The 21,533-nt window shown below is 38.5% G+C and overlaps 1 protein-coding gene across 2 annotated transcripts in view; it reads right to left on the bottom strand.

Annotated features, from left to right (window-relative positions):
* The window catches only part of SRGAP1 (SLIT-ROBO Rho GTPase activating protein 1), a 152,160-nt gene that overhangs the window by 34,557 nt on the left and 96,070 nt on the right, over nt 1-21,533 (bottom strand). For both annotated transcript variants that reach the window (XM_035332839.1, XM_035332846.1), the window contains exons 5-11: nt 18,052-18,234; nt 17,544-17,672; nt 10,433-10,654; nt 9,539-9,640; nt 6,551-6,748; nt 6,346-6,430; nt 1,995-2,022 (exon numbers count right to left, since the gene is read on the bottom strand). In XM_035332839.1, the coding sequence (XP_035188730.1) occupies nt 1,995-2,022; nt 6,346-6,430; nt 6,551-6,748; nt 9,539-9,640; nt 10,433-10,654; nt 17,544-17,672; nt 18,052-18,234 (947 nt within the window). The remainder of the gene's footprint in view (nt 1-1,994; nt 2,023-6,345; nt 6,431-6,550; nt 6,749-9,538; nt 9,641-10,432; nt 10,655-17,543; nt 17,673-18,051; nt 18,235-21,533) is intronic.

Below are 21,533 nucleotides of genomic sequence, written 5' to 3'. Positions count from 1 at the left end.
CAAATTGAAGCTGCTCAGCACACTCTTAAGACGCTTCAAAACCAAACTCTGCATTTTCAACTCGAGCCAGTAACAGTACACAGCTTTAACCTTCCACATACAACCGTCAGCATCTTTACACAGGGAAAGAAACACTTTGCAAATTAGCTAAAGGAATTAAAAGGATGTTATCGATATAGAACAAATAAACAAAGCCGGCATAGCAGAAAAAAAGAAAAGAAAGAACACACAAAACGTTGGTCTGCAAAACATTCACCTCGCATGTTACATGTTATGCCTATGATGACTATGACTGAAAGAGATTACAGAAAATAAATTTCTTCTCTAGGTCACAGTTTATTTTGTGAGTGTCATGGCACTCCATATGCCAACAGCTTCTCTAGTTCCCCTGCATCTGCAGCCCAATGTTTCTATGGCTTCCTCAGGATTCAGTAAAAAATTAAAAGGTTTTGGGGAAATAGTAAGGAGCGCTACTTTAAATCACAAAACATAAAGTGGTAGGACTCTGGTCCATTCTTGTACTACCTGCTATTTATTTTAAACTCATCTTCAAGAATACCCTCTTCCCTTCTACATTTTAACTTTGACTTTGAAGAACATTATCGTTCGCGTGTCTTACAGACTGGAAACTTAACCAAACCCTGGGGTAACAGATAGGTCCTACCCAGACTGGGGAAACTGGTCCAAGGATCAGATGGGGAGGACCTTCTCCCTCAGAGCTTTTTTCTAAGTGACCAGGTGTGAGAAGACAGGAGTTAAGAAGGCTTCAAGCTGTTTCTCCACTTCACTACGGTAAAATCATTGCCTAGATTCATTGTTTTCTTTTTGCTTACAGAACAAGGAATTTAGGATGAGGTGAGCCCCATGAGTCCCCTAATTTGGAGTCAGGAAAGAACATTTTTCTCATTAGGCATAAGCTTGCTGACTTCCACGTACTGCCGGTAGTATCTGGGGTCAGAGTGTAAGTCTCAAAATTAATGTCAGCAATTGGGAAGAATGCTCCAATTTGTCACCACTTTTCAGCTGGGGTCATGTAAGGAAGGAAGATGAGTAAGTCCAGCTGATGGAGCTGAAATGAACCATGAATCAGTGGGAAGAGGAAGAAGGGAGCTCTGAAGTCTGTAGAGATGTTCCCAGGAATATAGGGGCCAGACAGAAGAAATTATACAAAACCAAGTGGTCTAGCAAATGCAGAGCCAGAGCTTGATCCAAACTTTTTAGCTGGAAGGGCAAAACGTCTGTTCATTTTGTTGTTGTTGTTGTTTTGTTTTGCTTTGCATTGTTTTTAATTCAAGATAAGGGGTGGCAACAAAGTCACTCCTATCCAGGAAACAAAAAGTAGAAAGAGAAGGCATTGAGCAAGGACGTATTGACTGGAAAGGGCAGGGAAGAGAGAGACCAGGAAGGTTAGTCTGGATGTTCCTGCTCCCAGCAGTATGGGAAAGGTGGTGCCCAGAATCAGAAATACAGGGAAGTGGCAGCTGCAAACTCACAGGCTGATACCCTCGGGGTTGCAGCATGCTTGTCTGTGTTTGTGTCTGGAAGCAGCCTCACAGGTGTGGCATTACACAACCAAAATGTATGTCCTGAACAAAGCGGGGAGACCTAACACAATCTCCCTTCTCTTCTGTGAAGGTGTAGACCCATTTAAGTATCAAACACATGGATACTGAGGGAAACAGGTATTTTCTTCTGAACTGTACATTCTGCCCAATAAAGATTTTTTTCCTAGCACCAAAAATCGACCTGCAATGTCCACATTCACAAATATTTTAAATGATTTCCCTGCTTCTCCTACCACTGACACTGGCCTAAGCAGCTCACAAGAATGAAATATTAAAATGCTGAATGTTAAAACACACAGTGCCTGTACACAATTTAAGTAACAACAACAACAATGTTACACATCGTTAGGAACTTTCTTTAAAGTCTGTGATTTCTATTTTATTTTCCATTTGTAGCTCTCTAAACCAAGTTAAATAATAATGTCTTACCTTGTTGTCATGTATTCAGCCCTGTGACCTAGAAAAGTTGAATAAACAGGAAACAAAAATGTGCATGTTTTAGGTAGATTTTCAGATGTTTGTAACTAAATTATGCTTGGTAAATTGCTTTTAACCCTAACGTTCACATTACCAGCAAAAGATAGATAATTATACAACTAACAACGCAATGTGGTTATCTACCGTCTCCACAGCTGCATTTAAAATCCAAACACAATCCATGTTATGGAACAACTTCTAAGAAGCCTGCTCACTATAAAGGATCATTTGATACTGTAAATAATTTGAAGCAAAACTCCAAAGAATGCCTATTGATTTTGCAAATGTATTTTCTTTGGCTAAATCAGTACAGAGATAGAGCTGCACCAATATTAGATCACATTTCCCTTGGTGCCTTGTGCCTAAACCTGTTCAGTGCAGAAAATACAAAGCTCTGGACATCAGTGGCTTGCTGCTGAAAGACTCCTTTTCATTTGTGTAACTGCAGGAAAAAAAATACAGCACTATCACTGGGAAATTACACAACACAGACATAAGAAGAGTGACAATTGCACGGAATTGTACAGAAGCAAATGCTGTACTCCAGAAAGGTTCACGGATAACATTTGCAGAACAACAGACTAGTAAGTCAGGCATGTGTCCCATTTAAATGCATGATAATGAAAAGCAAAATAATCAAACAGTAGGACAGTCATGGTATGGTAAGTTTCCACCAGTCTTGTTTTCCCAAAGGGAGATCGCACCCTGTGAATTTACTAGAATTCTTTGAACGTGTCAGTAAAATACTGGGTAAAGGGGAATCAGCGGAATTAGCTTATTCAGAAACCCAAGGTCCTCTGATAAATGTCTTCACAAGAGGCTAATATGTTACCAAACAGCTATGGATTGAATAGCAAAATATTATCACTGATCAAAAATTAGTCAAGAAAAGGGAAACTGAATGGAATTAAATGGTCTATTTTCATCATGACAAAAGTGTAATGGTCATTTACTCAAGCCTTCCCATCAGAACCACTTATGTAATACATTTACTGAAGTCTTAGGGATATCACAGCAGCTAAGGAGGCAGAAAATTGTGCAAATAGCTAAAATACATTTTTATCGAGTCCTGACAGAACTGTGAAGCCCTTCGGAAGTGTTTATCAATGTTAGGGAAGAAAACACACAATGGCAAATTGAAGTCAGTATTGACAGGTTCAAATAACAGATATTAGGGAAGGAAGAATTAAATACCTATGCAGCTAGTAGAACTACAGATAACTATGCTGACTCTGAAAGTCACTCTGAACATCACTTGGACTAGCTCTAAGATCCCTGTTCAGTTTGAAAGTGACACCAAAAAAAACTTGTAATACTGCAAAAAGAACAAAAATCAGTGATAGGCAAAAATAATATTATCTGGCAATCTTCTGGTGCACATGAAATATTGCACAGTACTGAATACCCTCCTCTGAAAATATATTAAGCTCTTGGAAAAAAATCTCTGGCATTGATAAGATGTGTAAAGTTTGTTGGCACGTATTTTACAGAAGTGAAAAAGAGGGATAAAGATGAGTATGTTAAATAATCAATGAAATGGAAAGGGAAAATCAGGAACTATTCCCTGCTCATACAACCAAGAGAAATTCACTGAGACTAAGAATTCCAGTAATAAGTGCTAGTTAAACAAAAGATGTTACAAATCCCAAGTCTGGAGGTTTTAAACACATCTTTGATATTTAATAAATGAGGGTAAAAACTATCTGGGACACAGAGTCGATTTCTTTTACAACTGCTTATTCTCTTCTTACATTTCTCTTTGCTTGGCTCACTAGATGTGCCTTGGGTCTGAATTAACTTGGATATAAGTGTGCTTCCTATGTATAGTATCAATTTTGTTTGAGTATTCCTCATTTACTGTTCCAAATTTGCACATGCATACTCAGCACAGAGCATTTTATCTATCTTCCTTGTGCAGATCATGAAAATGCATCTGCAGAGTCCATGAACAGCAATGGACTGGAGTAGCTAGATGATCAGCTGGAACAAAATCCAAATGCTGTCAGTACTGTGGGCACCACACGTTTTTGAATAAAAGCAAGAGATGGTGCCAAAGAAAATTACTGTTCAGACCATCCTCTCCCTCTACTCTTTTATCCTTCTTCTCTCCTCTTTCTCCTCTCCCCTCCATCTCCCCCCATTCCCCCCTGCATTATTTAATTTGGCACCCTGTGTTATTTGTCAGCTGTCCTGCTGACATGAAAGGTTCCAGAAGAGGCAGTTTGAGTGGAGCAGTTAGTTCACTTCCTAAAAAAAATCATTTTCTATACTAGTCACTAGTAATAATATTTGTAATTTTACTACCCTTTCAATTCTCTATCCTTTCAATTATACCTATTCAATGCATGCAAAGAATCCAGGTCTTCCTTCCCAGACATGTGTGCTGTCATGCAAGACATACCTCAATAAAGTGGGGTAACCAACATTTTTAACTTATAGGAATGGCTTTTGCTCCAAATATCAGCTTTGAATGTGTGTTTATACATTTGGGATACTATTTCTATGGCTTGATGATAGAATAACAACTATGTTCAAAAACACTGTGGACAACATAAACGACTTGGGGTTACAGCTGGCTGGGTCAAAGGGAATGCTTCAAACAGAATGGCCCAAGCATGCCCGAGCATGGCAGAACGGCCCCGAGTCTGACAGCAATTTATCACTTAAGACATCCTGCTGAGCAGTTTTTCTTTGGATTTCCTTTGATACTGTTCTTTCCTTATTTCTTTCCAACATGCATTACACAAAGGATTCTACTGCTTTTTATTCTTCTGCCTTCAGTAAATGATCATGTATTTTACTGGGCTTCCAAATAAAAAATATTTACTTTATTTTTCCAAATACATTTTTGTGAGCATTTGAAGGAAAAATTTCCTCATTTTTGACCAACATAGCTGCATATCTTTTTTTTTTGTGGGAATAAACTTCTCAGCACTTGGAACCAAATCCTACTAAATGAAAACTTCTATCAGAAAGAATATAATATAATTAGCTGTCTGAAAACAGTTACTATCTTCTACAGTCCAGCCCTTCAAGAAAACACTACTTATTTCATGCTTAGTCACTCCCTGGACAAGGGCTTTGCTTGGGTCACAGCCACAGAAATGTTAATAGCTCTTTAGGCACCTCCACAACTGGATTTTTGGATCCGGTGTTTTATATTAACAGCAAGAAGAGATCTGATTAACAACACATTTTTTTTGGCAGTAAAAAGAAAATAAATTGACATATGCTGTTACTCTTCAGAGAAAAAGTTTCCTTTCTCGTGTCTGAACTTTGAATTACAGTCTTTAACCTTCAGGAGAGGATTTTTATTCTTTGTGGTGTAATACACTTCCTCTCAAGTCTGTAGCACTCTGTGTGGCATGTGGTATGATTCTCCTTTTCCCTTTGGTCCATAAGGAAGTGCCTGTTGGGAGGGCTGCTAAGAGGTGGGCTGGAACTATGCATAGTGCTTGATTCATTACTGTCCCAATTCAGTTTTACTTCCTTTTCATTATGAGAATCTGCTCATTTGGTTTACATTTTAAGATGTATTTTTTAAAGATGTATTTTTTAAAAATTATGGAGTGTGTTCAGGACAATGGATAATTCTCTGTCATCATAATTTGTAAAAAATCAAATAACCGTACATACAATAATGATAATCAACTAAGTATAGAGCTATGCATTAAGTTTTCATTCACTCCAATTCACAATGAGAAAATACTTTGTAGAATCCCTCATTAAGTCTGTAAGAGTCTCACTACTGGAAGTAGATGAGGTCAGAATTTAACCTATTACCTTCCATAAATGCTTCACTGAGCTGTAACACTGCAAGAAGGACATTCATGTCCATGTGTCAGAAATGTTGCACTAGTGGGTCCATTGTAAGATATGTATCCTGGATAATTTTGCATGCTTAAAAAATATCACTTTCCTCTAACTCTTAAAAAAAAAAAGTCATCAGAAATCACCGGGAAGTAGAAATAGTGCATTTATCACAGCTCTCAAATCACCCTGCATTGACTGTGTCAGCTCTCCTTTCAGACATGAGATTTTTCATTCAACAGTTCCATCTCCATATATAGTCACTTGTCTAAACATACGCACAGTGGAAATAAATATCTGTTGAAGAAATAAATTTGATTTAGGGTGTCCAGTCTTATCACTTCATCAAAACTATGACTGGTTAAAAATCAAATCTACGCTTAGTGGGCAATTAAGCTTTAAGCTCTGTCACTTTCTCCAGCATACGTCCTGAATTTCAGTGGGTTCACTGTATAGTCTGGGATCACCTTTAGGTTTATTGTGTGATATTTACCTTCTCCAAGTGTCCTCTGCAGCAAGTCATGCTTTGCTTGAAGTTTTGTGATGAGATTACTACCTTCCAAATATTCTCTGAATTTCTGTAGGGATGAAGATCAATCTATTATTATGTATGTGACTTAATTCCCAGGAATTTCTGCACAATGTTTACTTCAGGTGTTTGATCTGTTATCATGTGAATAAGGAAGCAGCCAACATACCATGAAATAGAATTGCTCGGTTTCCTGCTGGTTAGCTCTTCTTTTTGCAATGCTAGGCTTACTCAGATATGTCTCAGAGACTGTGGACTTCACAGACTCTGTTGAGCGACTGTGCTGGAAACATTCTGACACATCATAGTCTTCAATGGTGACCATATCTTGTATTGTCTGCAAGGTTGCCTCTGTTGTTTTCTTAACCTGGTGTTAAAAAGCACATCTTAACAAATGGAAAGATATATACGTACCAGAACAGCTTAGAATGGAAGCTCATTACTTAAACTAATTCTCTGGAACACTCGCCCAACTGGTGTTGTGTAAATGTGAAAAATTAGATGTACTATAAGAGATATCTATGTAACACAAAAATAACATCATTAGGTTTCACATCTAGTTCTCTGCTTTACCATCGTACAATCCCTAAACATTGATGTCCTCATTGTTGACTATATGTGAGAGAAATGTGATGTGATTTGATTATGGTCCCTAATCTGGGGCAATGGGAAATAGAGATGACCGGCTGTGCTGAAGAGTTAACTCTTCAGCATATGTCTGAATCTGCTAGTTTCTGCTAGTTTCTGCTAGTTTCAACTAGTATATTAAAGGATCTGGCTAACAGAACATGCTCTTCCATGTTAAAAATCCATGGGACTGTGCTGTGGAGTGCTGTGGTATGAAACGCAATGATGTCTGGACACAGCTGGAGGAGAGAGCTGGAGAAAGAATATTTTACAGCAGTCTCACAGCACTTCCTATGGAGCACAGTCATGATGGAAACCTGGGGATGGATGCCTTGGAACAGAGGATGCAGTGTTTCCACTAGTAGTGGAATAAAAGTAACTGGCAAGATTGACAACGATGTAATTTACGACCAAGTTTTGCTTTTCAAGACGCTCTTTAGTAGAGTCAACTGAATCATGCACACTTTTTCACAAACTTCCAGTGCAGGAAAATAACCTTGTGCCTGCCAACATGATTTCTCCCTCTATGTCCTTGCACTTACTGGTGAAAAATATCTTTCTCGTTCCTTTTGTCTTTGCTACCTTGAGATGCTTTCTGAATTCGAGTGTTTTTGTTTGTTTGTTTGTTTGTTTGTTTTAAAGACTACCATACAAATCTAACAGGCATTAGTACTTTGTTCTAGGCATTCAAGACATGACACAGAATGAGAAAAACTCAAATCAAATCCCAAAAGTTTATCAAAAAAGCACACACACACAAAAACATCCCTGTGCTTTAATTTAGGAACGGATACCCATTTAAACTGAAGGCCTTTAACACTGCCTTAAATTGGATAAAAGTTTGATTTATACCCACGGTGGGGCCTCTCTCTACTGCTGGAGCAGAAGAAAGGGAACGGCATTGTATTTCCGTCGTTTACAAAAAATGTATTTTGCTAGGTGAGCTATTCCCATGACAGGCTTTCAGTACTCCTGTTTATAAATAGCTGCAGTTGAAAGCATAACAGATTTTGACTTAGCTACCACAAAAGACAGTCCAAATTCCTTTGACCTTCAGAAGTAGTAATTTGGGGACTGGACAGAGGGTGGTCACAGAAGACAGTAAGAGTGCTCAGTGGTTTTCTGCCACAAAGCTATATGCTATGACATGCCAAAAAAAATATATGCCCTACAAGTTTTCACTGAAGCACTCGCAAAATAGAGAACTTAGTACTATAACCACATGGACAGGTAAAAGATGAAGTTTCCAAACATCTATAAAGCAGGCAAGGCTCTACATGCCTTAAAAGAAACCAAAGGAAATTCTGTACTCTGGACAAGTGAAGCATTCATACACATATCAGTATCTGTAGGTAGTTAAACATACAACACCTAAACCAGCTGAACAAGTAAGACTTCCAGAAACGTAGACCTTTGAGACACTTGATGTTAATTCCTAAATGGTACTTCTTTTAACATCTCCAGAACTGCCTCCAAATTCAACCCATTTGACTATTTTGTAACAGGCATGAAAAGTGGTAGTTTTATATCTGATGCATATTTAATCTCCTAAGAAAAGGCTAAGTGCAAATTCTGTGGTTTTCCATGTTTATCACATCCACAAAGTTGGCCACCAAAGGAGCCTCTACATAGTACTTTGCCAGTGATCTTCAAAATTAAGTTCTACACCAGGGTAAATGGGTCTCAAGAAGTAGTGCGAGGTGATGGGCATATGACTGGGAAAAAAATCAGCCTGTTTCAACTCTTTCAACTCTTTTCAGTTCAATGGTTCTCTAAAACTGGACTGAACAGTTATCAGAAGAACTGAGTGATTTCAATAATTCAAAAGAACAATAGTATTTAACATTTGAGTGTCTGGAAGCAAATGTTTGCTTAAAAGAAAAAAAGAAAAGAAAAAAGTACCATCTAAAATACAAGAGATTATTTAAGAATCAGAACTATTGGATGAAATATGTGGGTAAATAAATACAAACACTAGGAAAAAAAGATGAGGTATTTTTCTCTCTGTTGAGAGTTATTTACACAGTAAATTTATTTTCATATTTTCATATAATTATTCACATGTTTGATAAATAGAAGTGTGAAAACAGACTAAAATAATTTTGCAGACAGATGTATAGAAGCATATTAATATACATATGTTTTAGCTGAAACTGAACTACCTCAAACTTCTCCTGAAAAGGACAATGAACAATACATATGTAGTCAACACATGTTGCTGTTTCGTTCTGGTTTGTTAGTATACTTGGCTCAGGCAAACAGCCATGCTTACTGCAAGCCAAATCCTGCATTCTTTTACAACCCCTGAAGTGTCTCCAACAGAAAAAAAAAAAAAAAAAAAGTATATAAGAAGCTTTTTCTGTCATGGTTCTAACATAGCATATTTGCCAGTATTTGTTTTTAAAATCAGGACAGCTCATATAGATTGAAGCCATTTTGGTATTGTTTATGTGCTTCTGACAAGGTAGAAAACCCTGCATCTTCCTGAAAATGGTGTCCGATGCATACCGCATGAACACACAGACCTTACCTCCTCATTTTCAATTTTGAGAGTGGCCAGCCGTGACTGTAGCTGCTGATACCTAAGCATAAGCTCCGCTTGCACAGGTTGCTGGGCAGTGACTTGACAAACCTAATAATGAATCAGAAAGAGCTTTGAGATACAAAGAAGAAAAAAAATCATGTCTTTGGTTGCACCCTTAACATGAGATGAATTTCCCACCAATGCCACTAAAATGTAATAAAGCAGACAATAAAATGTAACCATCTACATTTAAAGCATTTATATACTACAAGGTGTGGAACTACACACCCCATCTTAGGACTACAGAGCACAGCCCTGTTTGTACGGCTGCTTTGTGTTGCTTCTCAGTCATACAGAAATGTAAACCCTAGAGTTACCTTCCCATAAAGATGTACACAGGTGATTCTGCATTCTGCTTTGCTACTGGCCTGTGGAATACAAGAACAGGGCACAGCTGGGGAACCCCATACTCTTGAAATCTCCAGATGATAAAATGGAGAACAAAGGGAAAGGGCTGCATTTCAGTGGGCACAGCTTGGAGATCTGCAGCTGCTCTCAAATAACAATCACAAGTGCTGTTACAGGAGAGAGAGGTAATAAAAACATAAAGTCACTACTTACATTGGTGCTGGACTGAGCACAGGCTGGCCAGCAAATCTTCTGGATATGTCATAATGGGTAATATAGAATATAATAACACACAACACCTTTTATTTGGGAACTCTGAAGAAGCTCAGAACAGTGCTGTAAGTTTTGCAAAAGGTTATTGCTGATGTACTTGATTTTGAGTAGCAATAGCAGCTGTTGCCATTCTGTGTCTTTGTTAAAGGGGATAAAATTTCTATCCTGGTATATAGGAAGAGAAATAACCACTGTGGGGATATTTGTCACTATACAGACCTCATCACCCATATGAGACTGGAACTCAAATTTCATTGGTGGACAAAAAGCAGTGGGGTACATTTCCATGAATCTCTGCTTGTCACTTCGTGGCTCCAAGCTGTCAACTGCATTTTCAATGATGTCTAGTCCCTCATGCCTGGAAGTTTCAAGGTTATACTCCGCAGAAAGATATGTTCTTAGGGCTCTGTTCAGACTTGCGTGGTATCCAAGATCACAACACTAATAACAGAAAAAAGGGAGAAGAAAACCAGTTAAAAGGCAAGAACACCATTCCAATACACAAAACCATAAATTATCACTAAAATTTTATGTCCAGAATTTTTTCTGTCTTCAAAGTATTTTACAAAGTATCTTGTACCTCAAAACGTGGTACTAGGGTCAAAACAGCAAGCATTTAGTATCCTCATTTCATTGCAAAAATTAAAGGACAGTTTTAGAAAAGAGATCAAGTGTACAAGTACAGCAATATGTTTGCATTTGTTTATCTGATACAGATGTGCAATGGCTGCATTTACATAGAAAAGTTCTGGGAATCCAGCAAGAAGTGGGCTTTACAGTATTATTGTCATATGTAAGCCTCAGATAATCTATTTAAATGTATCTTGATATACCTTATATATGCTTATATATAAGCATATAAATCAATGCTAGCACCTAACTAAAAATGAATCAGTTCTTGCTAACCATGTCTGTACCATGACAAAAACAAACAAAACAAAACAAAACAAAACAAAACAAAAAAATGCAACTGCTTCCCACATTAGTGACCCATCTGTGATGCTTTTTGATCATAGAATCACAGAATGTTTTGGGCTGCAAGGGACCTCAAAGATCACCCAGCTCCAACCCCCTGTCATGGGCAGGGACACCTCCCACCAGACCAGGTTGCCCAAAGCCCCATCCAGCCTGGCTTTGAGCACCTCCAGGGATGGGGCATCCACAGCTGCTCTGGGCAGCCTGTGCCAGGGCCTCACCACCCTCACAGTAAAGAATTTATTCAGAATATCTAATTTAAATCTATCTTCTTTTAGTTTGAAGCCATTACGCCTTGTAATCGCCACACTCCCTGACAAAGCATCCCTCCCCAGTTTTCCTGCAGGCCCCTTTCAGGTACTGGAAGGCTGCTGTAAGGTCTCCCCAGAGCCTTCTCTTCTCCAGGCCGAACAACCCCAACTCTCTCAGCCTGTCTCCACAGGAGAGGTGCTCCAGCCCTCTGATCACCTTTGTGGCCCTCCTCTGGACTTGTTCTAATACTTCATTGTTCTTCTTGTGCTGAGGGCCCCAGGGCTGAACACAGCAATCTGGGTGAAATCATTGCCATCGATGCAATGACAACAGTTTAACATCCTTTCCCCTGACAGTACAAGCGTACTTACTGTAAACACCTTATTTCCCATGCTCAGACAGAGCCAGCAATACACATTGTTACTAAATGCAGCGTCATAATTTATCTCTTTTATTTCTAGGGATGAGAATAACCCTAGAATATAATTGAAGTCTAATTGGTAAAATGTAAATTGTGTTTGTTCCTGAATTTTAAACACCCTACATTTGCATTATTCATTATCAGTTAATATTTTAACGGAATGGATGAATGTATCTTTTAGATGTTGCAGCAGAAGTGTATCAAGTGATTGTTTTCTTAATCCCCCTTTCCCCCCATTTAATAGTATCTTAATAGTAGATACTATTAAAGATAATAGGATCTTTAGCTTGTGCTTGGTGAGCTTCCAGGTAATGGCAGGAGCACTGCAAACCTCTCTGGCACCCCCACACTCGAACATCAGTCTGCTAACAGCTGCGTACAAAACAATGTTCTTTATTTGAAAAGTGTATTCAGGCTTGACTCAGCCCAGGGTCAAGCTGACTAAAAATCTGTTGGCAAACAGTCTGCAGCAGATGAAAATATCCAAAATTTCTCATCTCATAGGGTGTCTGCACAAAATTGCTGCAGTTTTAGGAGAGATTTGTCCCAGGCAGAGGACAGCGCCTGTCTAGGGCAGTCAGGGAGCACACTGCCTCTGCCTTCCTCCATCCCTCCTGGGTGCCCAGCCACAACTTAAAATCCTTCCCTGCAGGACTCAAGAGCAAAGTGATGCATTTGGGTTAAGAAGCAGTTTGAATTCAGTTGACTGTACACCACGTTTATATGCATCTCTCCCTCAGAGCTTATTACAAACCCTTACGACTCATTAGGAATCATGTTCCCTTCCCTTTCCTCTTTCTTATTTAATAAAAGAGAAAAAGACAGAGACAGAAAGACAGACATATGCACTAGGGCAGGAAAGAGAGTTTTCAACCTATTTACCATACCTAAACCTGCATGTACAAGAGAAACAAGCCACTACCTAAAAACTAGCTCTTGAACTATTTAAAGGAAAAGGAAAAAAGCTGTCATGTTCAGTCAAACACACAGAGCTTAACCTCTTTCTTTTACATTTATACAATGGACGTGTGTTTCATGTACTGTAACACTCAATTTTTATATTAAAGCCCATCCATATTTCAAGGATACCCAGTCCCAAAAATACTGTTTCTAAAAGGAAAAATCTCATGGTGTTTTTCTCTTGTTCTGCGTCAAATCAGATCTCATATTTAATTCACTACTGTGGATGAAAAAGACAGACTAAAAGTGATGATAAGAAAGTGCATCAGGAAAGCTGCTTTATTTCATGTGCATTAGTTTGAGAGAGACCTCAAGGAAGACTAAATTGAGAGGAAATAAGAAATGGAGGGCAATGCTACATTTAGCATGGCCAACAATCCCTGTGTTAAAAACTACAGGCATTTAGAGCCTGTATTTTGGAGGATCAATAGAAATCTCACTGATTTACTATTATAGAAGTGGGGGGGGGGGGGGGGGGATAAGCTGTTTTACAAGTTGGAATATAACACTGCAGCCTTGCAGCTTTATGCAAAACCTTCACCGTTTAACCCCTAATCTACTCAGTAACTGCCATCTGATCATGAATGAAAGCCATGGTTAGTTACTATTTGCAGGTGATAACAGCTGTACAGGGTAACAAATACTGCTTCCCAGCCAAGAACAAGGATTCCCCGCGTGAAGCAGAATATACTGCCAGACTAAGTCTTCCCCCCCCCCCCTCCTTTTTTTTTTCAGTGCTAATGCCAGCAGAGAAAACAGGAACCAAATTCAGAACCTGAACTAATGCCTTATGAGTGCAATTTAAAATGTCTGGATTTAGATTTTTACTTAAAAAAATAAGTAAAAAATAAATAAAGTAAAAAAAAATAAGTAAAAGTAGAATTTGTATAAGTAATACTATATTTTTTAAAGCAAAATGTAAAATTATAAGGCATTGCAACTCTTACTTCTGCCAGACTGGCAGAAAACTGAGAGACAAAGACATTCTTAACCTGGAAACAGCTCTGCCACAATACCAATTCACAGCTATTCGGAGAGCAGAGCACTGCTTTAATCTGCTAGTACTAGTAATGGTTTAGAGAGATGCCTACAATGGATACAGCACTTGGTGCACTTGCTTATTATTGAAACTAATAATGCAAGGTACTGCTACTAAACTGCTGCCCCCCCAACACTGGAAGAAAAAAAACCAACAAAAACAACAACAACAAAAACAACCACACAGCAACTTTTCAGGTATTGCAAAAAGGTAGGTATGTATGCACTTACACATTCATGCACGTATACATGATTTTCAGGTAGAAAAAATGTAGACCCAAAAGACTTGTGAAGCTCAAACGAGCAGCCACGCTGTTAGCCAAAAGAAATACAAACCCTTGAGGTTCGCTAATCAGCACACTAAGGTGACAGCCTGGATGGCTAGTAAGACCTGCTATCAATCTATGGGCTAGAGAGATGAGATGTCAATTGGTGCAGTAAGACATGAAGATGAGAAAGGAGAGAATGAAGTCATAGACTATGAGTTTTATTGCATTTCAGGATTTGTAAAGACTTTTGGCTGGGCAAAGTACAGGGAGATGAGTGATGCATTTGGGATATGTGTGAAAAATTAATTTTGTAATTTGCATTTTATTCTTATTCGGAATTTAATCTGAAGCAGTCTCAAGAGCATTTACTTTCTTTATTGCACCCCAGAGTATATTTAGGCTTGAACAAAACAAACTGCAGTGCTTAGCACAGAGCTGCAACCAACCAACCAAGCTAATCTTCATTTCATTTCAGGAACAATAATAAATATTCTAATGCCAATGGAGACAGAAATTCATAAAAATGCCTTAACCTCTAAATCAGTCATGTTCTAATCATCCCTGGTACACAGACATCAACATTCAAATCAAAGGGATCTGTCTGTACATATCATATTTATGAGAACTTATAATAAAGACTGTGAGCTGCACACGCTCTAGCCTCCTTTTAAACTTGCTTTATGAATGATTAACAAAAAACTTTTACAGAATAAACAAAGTTTGTAACAGCTAAATGCTCTCTAACTTCCTAACCAAAGCATGTAGACTGCAATTAGATATTTGGAAACTCCACTTTAAGGAAGATCAACACATAAACATTGTATTTATTCCAGTAGCAGAACTACAGTGAAATTAGTTTTAATCACTATTTCCTAGCACTTACCTTCAGATCACAAGAATGCATGCTAAGTCTGAAAAAAATTCCTTACCTTCCTCTTATACTCAGATAAAACTAATAAACACAAATACATGGAACTCTTCAAATAAATGAGTAATAATTTGTGCCACATGGACCGATGTTGGTACTAACAGTCAGCTTAGCAGGGGTGTGTATGCTACCATTCCTCAGAAATCCACAATCTTAAAAAAAAAATCTATGTATCAGACAAAGCTTATTTAATTTAGCTAAAAAACACTCTGCTACTTCCTACATGATACACATAAGGAGAAAAATTAATCCTGTCCTTCACTTGAACAAGATCCTAATACATATTCAAAAGAGAAGAAATATTTGACAGGAAATTCAAATTTCTCTAGAACAATATGGTGAGAACAGAAATACACTGTACATATCAAATCCTGCTTATCCCCCCACTTCTCTGCAAATGTTGGTCCCAGCCTTCAGCTCACAAAATGCATTAAAACATCCAGCTAAGACTCCAGTAATATTTTATCTTGCTTTTATCACAAGGGCTTAAGATGAACACCAGATCATCATTTTAAGTCAGAAGCCCTGAGCTTTGTTAATGAAATGAACGAGTTGAACAGTTCAGATTGAGTTCATCTAAGGAACTGCAACTTAGGATTTTCCATATGAGCCTCACAAATCAAGTTGCAGTGGAAAAAAACATTTAATAAGTAAATAAATCCCACAACCATCCCCAATTTTGTTACAAAGAGTTCACTGTGCTCCTCCATATATTTATCCCATTTTCATCAGACATATTTATCAGTAATGTAGGAAAACATTCAGTTTCATTTACGATCAACATCAACAGCTCAGGGAGATCTAAATCCCTTCCATGTTAACTGAAATTCAGACACAAAGGAGAAGTAATCCCCTTCTGCAAAGAGAGAGAGTTCAGGGAAGCACAGAAAGGGAGGCAGGCAAATAAGGACAAAGTAGAGAGGGTAAAGAATGAAATAACCACCCCTGCTCTGAAAACTCAAAATCGTCCCATTACATTAGTAGATTTACAGAATGAGGTAGTCTGGATCATTGTAACATATGGTCAGTGGGAAGTATGTCTCACATTCCAATGATATAACCCAAAAATCTTGCCAAGACTCTTGCATTTACAGAAAGTGTTTCCTCTGTCAAGTAGTAAACACTCCGTCTAGATACCAGTGCTTTCACAGAATATTCTGACTAAATACAAATGTCTGCAAGACACTTCCTTTAAAGAAGCTCACAGACAGATTGAGTTGGCTCTGAAGCAAATTCTGGTTACACGTTTATAGCCAACTCTTACAGAACAGTGATGAAAAGGGCATTTACATTTTCCATTTAAATTCTTTAGAGAAGTGTAATTTCTAAAGCCACTTCACCAAAAGAATGTTTTTCATGGCTTGGAAAAAGCCTCTCAAAGTAGGTATTGTTTTCCTGCATTAAAAATATTGCAAAATGTAAATTTCTATTAAAGAGTAGAGCTGTTAGAAAGCTCTAGTCTTCATGGTTGTGTAAATATCTTTTCAAACACTAACTCCAAAGAGTGTTATCTTTGTATATATGTACAGAAGAGAGCTTCAGCTTGCTTCTTCTCACAATTCTTTGTGAAGCTCCAGGGCTGTGGTTTCTACAGCATTCATTGCTATGGCAAACTCTGTGAACATCACTGAAATCGGTAAGAACCAGGAGCATTTTCCACTCTGAGAAAGTTTTGACAGAATAGGAATATACCCTGGTGACATTCACTGGGAAATGTGAGCTCTAAAAGAGAAGGCAGGAGAGAAGACTACATCAGCATCTTTCCAGCCTCTGAAGGGGTAGGGGTCCCACAGCAGCCTGTACTGGGCCCAGTACTGCTTATTATCTTTATTAATGACACAGACAGTGGGGTCAAGTGCACCCTCAGCAAGTTTGCAGATGACATCAAGCTGAGTTGGGCAGTTTATACAAGAGAGGGAAAGGCTGCCATCCGGAAGGACCTGGACATGCTTGAAAAGTGATCCCAGGTGAACCTCATGAAGTTCAACAAGTCCAAGGTGCTGCAACTGGGTTGGGGCAATCCCAAACATGACTACAGACTGGAGGATGAATGGATGCAGAGTAGCCATGAGGAGAACGACTTGGGGATATTGGTGGATGAAAAATTGGACGTGGGCTAGCAGCGTGCACTTGCACTTAAGATGTTTATGTTCTAAGAAATAACTGTAGTCAAGAAATAGTTTAATAGTACAAAATGGAATCGTCTACTTTTTTATGTTATTCCTGTCATATTTGCTCTTGCCACATAGGGAAGAAAGGTACCATTCTAACTTTAAAAGACGGGGTTCAGCATCTTATTGGCACTTTATTTTGTGAAATATAAAGCTGAAAGGAATATCTGCTAATTATTCCACACAAATTATAAATGGTGAATGTATTGTCATATGGGCAACCCGTATGACTAATGTATTCCCTTTGAAAATTAAAAGCATTATACGTATTATTCGTGAACAAAATGAAGATAAAAATAAATGTGCAAATACTTACGTCAATTAAATCTGAAAGGTCATGAATATAATACTTGAAAACAGAAGCATTGGTTGCTTCAAGGGTGAGCAGGTATTCATTACGGGCCTTAATAGATTTCAGCTTGTTTTCAGAATATTTTGCTTGACGCTAGGAAAGAGATTGTATATGAATGTATTTGAATTGCTTAATTGATGATATGTAGCAAAAATTGAAACAATTAAAGCAAACATTCCTATTAACAAGAAAGATCCTTAACTGCCAGCCTATTATTCATATAAAAATGTAATACAAAGTGATAACTTAGTATTTCGTTCGAAATACAGCAAACCTTATAGTAAGAATTATAAAGTATTCCCTTCTCTGATCTGCAATTAAATCAAGTTGTCTATAACCCACTGCTAGTTTATTATGTGTACCTTGTTTAATTTTATTTCCCAGCTGGACTTCTCTGTCTAATATAATTCTAAAGAATGTCAGAAATGCATTGAATTTACTTCATATGAAGCAAAATAAAAGGAATATTTACTTTTTCCTTCATTTTTTCAATCTTTTTCACAGAGCTCCGTCTCTGGTGCCTTTCTTCTAGTCGAATATGAAAAACAGGGTCACCTGACCTCCCAATCTGTTTTTCTTCTTGCTTCTCTGCCTCCTTCAGTTTGCTTTCTGCACTGATGCTCTCTGCATGATACATGTGGTATGTTTTCATGACCTGCAAAAGACAGAATCAAAAAGGAATTAGGAGAAAATGAAAATAAAAAGGTACATACAGAAAAACAAAGGGTCATTGAATAAAATGTTCTCTTATAAAGATGGAATTTGGATAAGTTTCCTTGCCAACAAAGGCTGAGGACTTCCAGTTGCATTTTTATTTTCTGCTTTATTCAACACTATCCCAATAGGGATACCAAGAATCTATAGGCTTTATTAAAGACTGACTTTCAGTGAGGCTTTTGGATGATGCCAGAATTGTCACTATTCACTTTAAATAAATGGGTGTTTATATATATAAAATTTTAAAAGTCCAGAGTGCTTTACCAAGCACTGTAAATAAAGAGGAAGATGATGGAGAACCAGTCATCATGTAAGCATATGAGACTGTCTCTCATTCTGCCTCACTTCTGCCCAGAAGGACCTCGTGTCTCAGAAACATTTGGTAGGTGATTGGGCAGCAGGGTATCAAATATTTAAGCCAATGGTTGTGCAGAAAATATTTTCTATGATTCTTTTTTTTCATTGCTCTGACAGGAAAGAACCAAATCCTTGTTATTAAACTTCAGGACCCTGTATGAAAGCCTGAAATGATGAGCAATAAAACTAAATCAATATCAGGGCCATATCTATCTTCCTCAGTACTAAGCTAATGGCTGTGCTGGGGGTACTGAATGTTTGAAAACAGGCGGATACGCTTCGCTGTGAGGATGGGAAGGAAGCAGAGACAACAGGAAGCTTCAGTCTGGGGATAGGTCCCTTGTCAGCTGAATCGCTCTCAAAGGCCTGGAGAGAAGCTATGTCTAACCACGCAGCCAGCAGTTCAGCCATGATGTAGAACTGGCCAGCTCTCCAAACATGAGCTGGAGAAGGAGCAGTCTGATAGAGAAATTGTGAAGACATTTCCTCCTTCCGCCATAACACCACTATCTTTCCTGTACACACGCTTGCTGTGTGGCCAAGAGCGCATGGACTGCCGGACTGCAAACACACGCGATCTTCATGCAAGGAACAAGGTGGGAAGGCGTCCTCAGGCAGACGATGGCCTCTCTTCTTCACAGGGTGCCAGAGCACTCTCTCCAGCAGATGTCATCTTTGAGCCCAGACTACCCAAGCCACTCTCATTTCCAAAGGATACAGCCAGGGAGGAATCAAAGGGTCCCTCCATTCCTCCCTCAGCGGGGCTTTGTGCGGCCTGCTGAAGGGAGAGGCTAGTCTGGGGAACTGCCCAACACTGCAGTACTGACGCTGCTGATAAAACTGGAATAGGTTTGGAACTAAAAATGTAACAGGTGAATCTTCACCAGCTTCTCGTAGCAAGGTAAAAAAGTCAAGAGATGTGCATCAAAAGCAGTGGTGTTATTTTTAAAAGCACACGTTCACAGCTCTCTGTGGAAACACTGGATGCACAAAGGGAACAGCTCGTGCCCACAGTCTGAACAGATGGGGCAAAACTGTGAAAACAAAAATAAACAAAAGAGCTGACAAGAGGATGCAAGCCTGCAGAGCTGAGATCTGCACTGTTTGCAGTTTAACCTAACAGCACGTTTAGCTTCCTATGTCCTGCACTGTTACCAAAGGCATTTTTAAAGCTGTCAATATCCTCTGTCTGGGGTATCTAACTCATATAGCCACATGGAAATGATTACTGAAAAGAGAAGAAATACACTTCTTAAAGAAGTTTTTTATGAAATAAACCTGAAAAGGAACAGAAAATTATATGTCTCTCTTAAAAATGATGGGAAAAGGAAATGAAAGACAATGATTGTATACCCTTCTCTGTTGGTCTTTTTACTCAATTTGTTTGTGCTTCCTTACAGAAGTCTACAGGTGTTTGTTTCTTTTTATTTTTTTATTTTTCATTCAGTGTCAGCTCTGGAGACTTTGTAGTTGGTGGGAGAAGGCTAAATTATTTATCTTACCATATAGGAAAGTTATTTTGTTTTGTACTCTTTCTGTTCTTGCCTACAAAGAGGGAACAATAATAACCTCTCTGAGTTTCCTAACAGCACATCTCAAAGCATCTGACATAAAGAAAAATCCTTGCTTTGGCACTTCTTGACAAAGGCAGTAAACACTGAAGTTTCAGAAGCAGTTTTTCCGAGTGCTGTATAGCACAGTGTACTAGGCATTATTATCTTTCTGCAGTGGCTATGACATTTCAGCCTGCCTCACTGTTGAGTGAAGGAGTGGAAGTGCCTCGCTGCCGGCTCTCACCAAGAGGCTCAGAAGCCTCCACGCTGACTTCACTAAGCTCGCATCACTGAAGAGTACTTCCTCTCGCTACCTGCTTACAGCACATGGTACCAAATCCAGAGTGCCTCCACACAGCCTGATTGAAAGTCAAGTCTGTGTGAGAATGACGTGGTTCTTAGTACAAATGACTGCAGCACAACTAAAATTGAAAAAGAAGCCCTTCCTTTGGCAGTATACTCAGGGCTGGACAATAGTCAGTGTGTCCTACCTGAGCCATGCTGGTTTAGAAACCAGTATACACTATGTACAGAACAGTGATCAGTCTGTGCATTTTACTACTGTCTAGTTTGATATATTGATAGCACTGCTTAGCTCATGCACTAGTGACATCATTACTTTGCAAGCCTCCAGGGCAAGTTGACAGCTCCAGTCTTTCTCATGATTTGCCAAATTTTTTTAAGATCTGATAGTGCAGCAGCTAAACAAAAACTTGAAAAAGCATTAGATAGACACAAACAGAAGATACATAGGAATAAACAAGGCTTCTGAGTATTTCAGTGCATACTTCATCAACAAATTAGCACATAATTTGCATGCTAAATTGCATATATATTAATCTTTCCCTTAACATTATGCCATCTTTTCTCCCAAGAATATTTAAAAGACTGCTAGATACTGTAAAAGACAGTAACAGGCTAATCTAATTCTTGAAAACAGTCTTATGGTATTAAGAGTTCTGAGAACCACGGATCTCAGATCTGTGAACATGTAATAGATCCATAGATCTGTTACTCAAATGACAAATTCTCTGATGAAATAAGCAATGTAGATTCTCAAATGCCCACCAAACTGTTGAACTGATAGACTATCCTGTGAGAGCATCCATCAATGAACTGACTTTAATTAGTCCCCCAAAGTGCTTATTGATCAGCTATCAAGTATACACTGAAAAGACAGCAAGGTTGTAATGTTGCAGATGCTGAACTGCCATCATGATGGATATGCTGCACTTTTCTGCTGTACTGAACAAGCATTGTTAAACACATACAAGTCCCTTTCTAAAATCAAATCGGGAGTTCATCTCCGGCTAATTTAGCAGGTCTA

This window comes from Oxyura jamaicensis, chromosome 1 (assembly GCF_011077185.1).
Source record: "Oxyura jamaicensis isolate SHBP4307 breed ruddy duck chromosome 1, BPBGC_Ojam_1.0, whole genome shotgun sequence".
NCBI classification, from domain to species: Eukaryota; Metazoa; Chordata; class Aves; order Anseriformes; family Anatidae; genus Oxyura; species Oxyura jamaicensis.
Note: the sequence above shows the minus strand (reverse complement) of the source record. Positions and strands in the feature narration are given on the sequence as shown.